This window comes from Cajanus cajan, chromosome 6, assembly GCF_000230855.2.
Source record: "Cajanus cajan strain Asha chromosome 6, NIPB_CcT2T_4, whole genome shotgun sequence".
Classification (NCBI taxonomy): domain Eukaryota; kingdom Viridiplantae; phylum Streptophyta; class Magnoliopsida; order Fabales; family Fabaceae; genus Cajanus; species Cajanus cajan.
Genome location: NC_138522.1, coordinates 4,543,513 through 4,547,178, shown reverse-complemented (window position 1 = coordinate 4,547,178; position 3,666 = coordinate 4,543,513). Strand labels below are relative to the sequence as shown.

Genomic DNA, 3,666 nt, shown 5'->3' with positions numbered 1-3,666 from the left:
GCGTATGCATCGAGTTAGTCTAGTTGTTAGTTATTAGCTTCAGAAAAGGAGTGATGGAGAATTATAAGAAGATAAATATTAAATTTGGAAGAAAAGAATAAATAATTAGTCGATCAAGATATATAATTTATTAATTATTATATGAAAAATGATGTATTTTGATGTTAAAACTCCAAACAATTTATTTGTTTTTTTTCACTTATTAATGAAACTTGACGGTGTGGGTGGTATTGCCAAAAAAATCCAGATGGATAGAATCATAAACAATAATAATAACAATAATCATAATGATGCCAAAACTCTGAAGATTCTGCAGATACATATACATAAAAGCTAACTAGACCAAGAAACAAATGCATGGCCAGTCATGTCAAGAACATAATCAGTAGCATCAACCCCTCATTTCTCAATAATGGTGAAATTAACTGTACCAACAGAATAACTGCCACCACAAGAATCAATACTTTTATAATTTACATGACATAAATTTCAATGTCTCCTCTGTATATAGGATTGATGTCTCTCGGAATTTGTGCATCATAAGTCCTTGGAGAGTCAAAAATCACTGGAACAGAACAATGGATCTACAAAAGATATGGTCTTATTTGGTCGGTATTTTCTGTCCTTTTGGTTCTTCATCCATTAATTTTGGTGCCCTTTATTCATCTTCAAAGGTCACTTTAATCTGATGGACTAGGAACCAAGCCACACTCTTTACGCCACCAATTACCCTACCCTTCCTTAATACTGATACCAAGCGTTGCTTTGCTTTTTTGTGCTAATTCCTAACTTCTTTTTGGCTCATTCTTTTGCTTCTTTGGAATTTCCTTACCTAGTGTAAAAGCTAAATCCTGAAAAAGTTTTTTTTTAACAAAAGGTTAGGCTCATATTATTAAATTATATAATAATGTTTTAATATGGGGCAGGCTTTGAAAACTTACAACATGTTCATAGTTTTGTAGGGCAGCTTTTGTGAATTTTATATTAATGAAAGGAACATAAGTTGTTGCTGAATCCATATGGATGAAGAAACTTTTGTCTCTGGTCCTCTGCGTCCCAGAATTGACTACCGGTATCCTGAAAATGATGTTTTTGTCAATAATAGTAAACAAAATAAAATAAAAATAAAAATAAAAATAAAATAAAAAACTTTTTTTCTTTTTTCTTGAAAATCATTTTTTTTTGGTGTTTTCTCTTCATACCTCTTCAGAGAAGACATTGGACCGCTGCCCTTGAAGAAAAAGTGAAGCGGAATTGTCCAAAAGATAGTCACTAGCGGTGTGGAAGATGTTGGTGGGGTTCATGGTGGTTGTATCAGCAAAAGTTGTGGCTTGGTTGGGGCTGTTGCAATGTGACACAGATGGAAGTGGTGATGGTGATGCCATGCTATTTAGTTTCTGAAAATACAAAGAGACCAAGTTAATTAATTTCATGATTACTTGATTAGACATTTTAATTTGATCACTCAACTACTTGTATATGCCACTAGCACATGGAAATTGTTTTCTCGCTCACCTCTGGTCTAACAAATAGTGAGTCTAGGTCCGTTGTCAAATCATAAAACATGGGACTCACAGAAGCCAGCTTCATTGACAAGAACTGCACAAATTATAGCCATGACTAACTTGTTAATATTATACACATTGTGTATATATATATAGGTAATGATGAATAACTAAGGTTAAAAAGAAAAGAGTATATTAGGGTACCTCAACTTGATTCTGTAAAGACTGAACATAATTGATTATTTCATCCAACATAAGGGCCTTTCCAGTCACCTAGTTAAAAACCAAACCACATGAAGCTGTCAGAATAGCTGGGAAAAACTACGTATGAAGGGAAATTCTACTCACAAATCACACAACCGATCAAAAGGATAACAAAGGAGTAGTTAAATGTTAACGTTATATTTCAATATTATTTTATAAAAAAGAAGAAAATCATTGGTCCTACATGCAAGTGTGACATGAAGTTCTACTTCACCTACCTTATCACAGCCTGGCACAAGCCGTTGCAACACCTTCATCCTTTCACTTATCTTCTCTCTTCTCACCTGAAACCCATTTTTCTTGCAACATTAGAATGAGACATGAAGATAAAACTCTAGGGCAGCCAGCACAATAGTGGGGCCCACAGATAATTTTTTTTTCTTTTTCTTTTTCAAGTTGTTAAGAGAGTAGTACAGTACCCTCTCAGCAAGGCTGTGGCTATCCGTTGCCTGACCCCTTCTTGCTCTGACGTGGATATAGCCAGTTGGGGGCTCTTCAGCACACTTTTTCTCCTTCTTCTCTTCTTTTGCCTTCTCCTCTTCTTTCACCCCACAATTGCTCTTCCTTTGTTTCTTGTTCCTCCCTTCTGTTGCAATATCCTACAATAATCCACAAAACCAATTTGGTTAACACATTAAACATCATAGTGTAGCAAAATACGCAAAACTTATATAATTAAAGAGCTAGAACATATATCACTTGATTCACTTCTCAACTATATCACAAACCATTTGTTAACTTTTATTATGCTAAGATTCTGTATAGATACAATCATATAAATTTAAAAGTGTTTTTTATGGAAAATAAAGAGTTTTTTTTCCCTTAGTAGAAAGCTATAAAATAGCTTTTTTAAATTTGGGTTTAGGAACATTTTAAAACTCATAACAAGGATTATTTCTGAAGGAAAGACAGTGTAAAACTTGTTTACACTCAATTAGTTTACCTTGGATTGAGGGTTGCTCAAGGAAGATCCATTTCTGGTTCTCCTTTTCTTCTGGACAGGAGTCACCTTCTGAGTGACCTGTTCACCAGTTTCAAGCTTGTCCACCACCATGGAGGACTGAGGACTAAGGTTTTTGGTGACAGAAGGCTCATTGTCACTGATGGTGATCTTGGAACTTTGGTCAACACAGCTAGTTTCCTGGTTAGTGACATTAGGAGATGTTTCCTGAGGAAAGTGAAAGTGAGGAGGAGAAGGAGGAGTGTGCATGTTGGGGAAGAATGCAGGGTCAACAAGGAAAGGGTGGTACTGGTATGAAAAAGCTGCCATGTGTGTGGTGTTGTTTTTGCTTTGGGTTGGAGAATGCAATCAAGTTTATGAGGAAAGTGATGGAAGAAAGGGTGTGGAAGGGTCAGGGAAAGTTGGTCTGTGACAAAACTAAAAGGGTATGGTGTCTATATATAAAGATCTGGCCACATAAAATGCTGAAATCTTTAAAAGCAGTAACTAGCTGCCATGCAGACGCAGTACATTTGACTGGTCTAATCTCATCAACTATTTTTTTTATTCTCACAATAACTGGTCATAATAAATGACACCCATATTATGATAAGCAAAAAAGATTATTTCACTTTTTGGGAATTGTTTGTCGGAATTCGGAAGCTTATAGTTTTTTTTGTTTTTTTTTTTTTTTTAAGTACATGATTTAGAATGGATTAGAAAAGAAGAGAGATAATTAGTAAAATTTTTTTTTAAAAAAAGTATACTTAAAAAGAGAATATCGAAATTTTATAAAATGACAAATATATATATATATATATATATTATTTTTTTTCTCATTCTACTTAATAATAATTATATATTTTATTTTATTTCTTATAAAATTAATTCTTGTTCATTCTTTTCCATTCTGTTTATTCCTCCTGTCTTATAATAAATACATATAATAAAAGTCCA

The 3,666-nt window shown here is 33.7% G+C and overlaps 1 protein-coding gene across 1 annotated transcript; it reads right to left on the bottom strand.

Moving 5' to 3' along the window:
• Nucleotides 1-260: 260 nt before the first annotated feature.
• On the bottom strand, nucleotides 261-3,156 carry LOC109813186 (basic helix-loop-helix protein 80). The gene is made up of 8 exons (XM_020377320.3): nucleotides 2,713-3,156; nucleotides 2,189-2,368; nucleotides 1,988-2,053; nucleotides 1,710-1,778; nucleotides 1,516-1,599; nucleotides 1,203-1,397; nucleotides 942-1,077; nucleotides 261-851 (listed from the first exon to the last, which is right to left on the bottom strand). The coding sequence occupies exons 1-7, from the start codon at nucleotides 3,037-3,039 to the stop codon at nucleotides 985-987; spliced, it is 1,014 nt and encodes a 337-aa protein (XP_020232909.1). The 5' UTR covers nucleotides 3,040-3,156; the 3' UTR covers nucleotides 261-851; nucleotides 942-984.
• Between the last annotated feature and the right edge of the window lie 510 nt (nucleotides 3,157-3,666).

Bases quoted from the DNA above. Each gene is read 5' to 3' on its own strand.
- LOC109813186 (XM_020377320.3), bottom strand. From the start codon at position 3,039: ATGGCAGCTTTTTCATACCAGTACCACCCTTTCCTTGTTGACCCTGCA. The intron at 1,600-1,709 runs GTACCCTAATAT...TAATTTGTGCAG, and splicing joins CTTTACAGAATCAAGTTGAG to TTCTTGTCAATGAAGCTGGC. The intron at 1,398-1,515 runs GTGAGCGAGAAA...TTGTATTTTCAG, and splicing joins CACTATTTGTTAGACCAGAG to AAACTAAATAGCATGGCATC.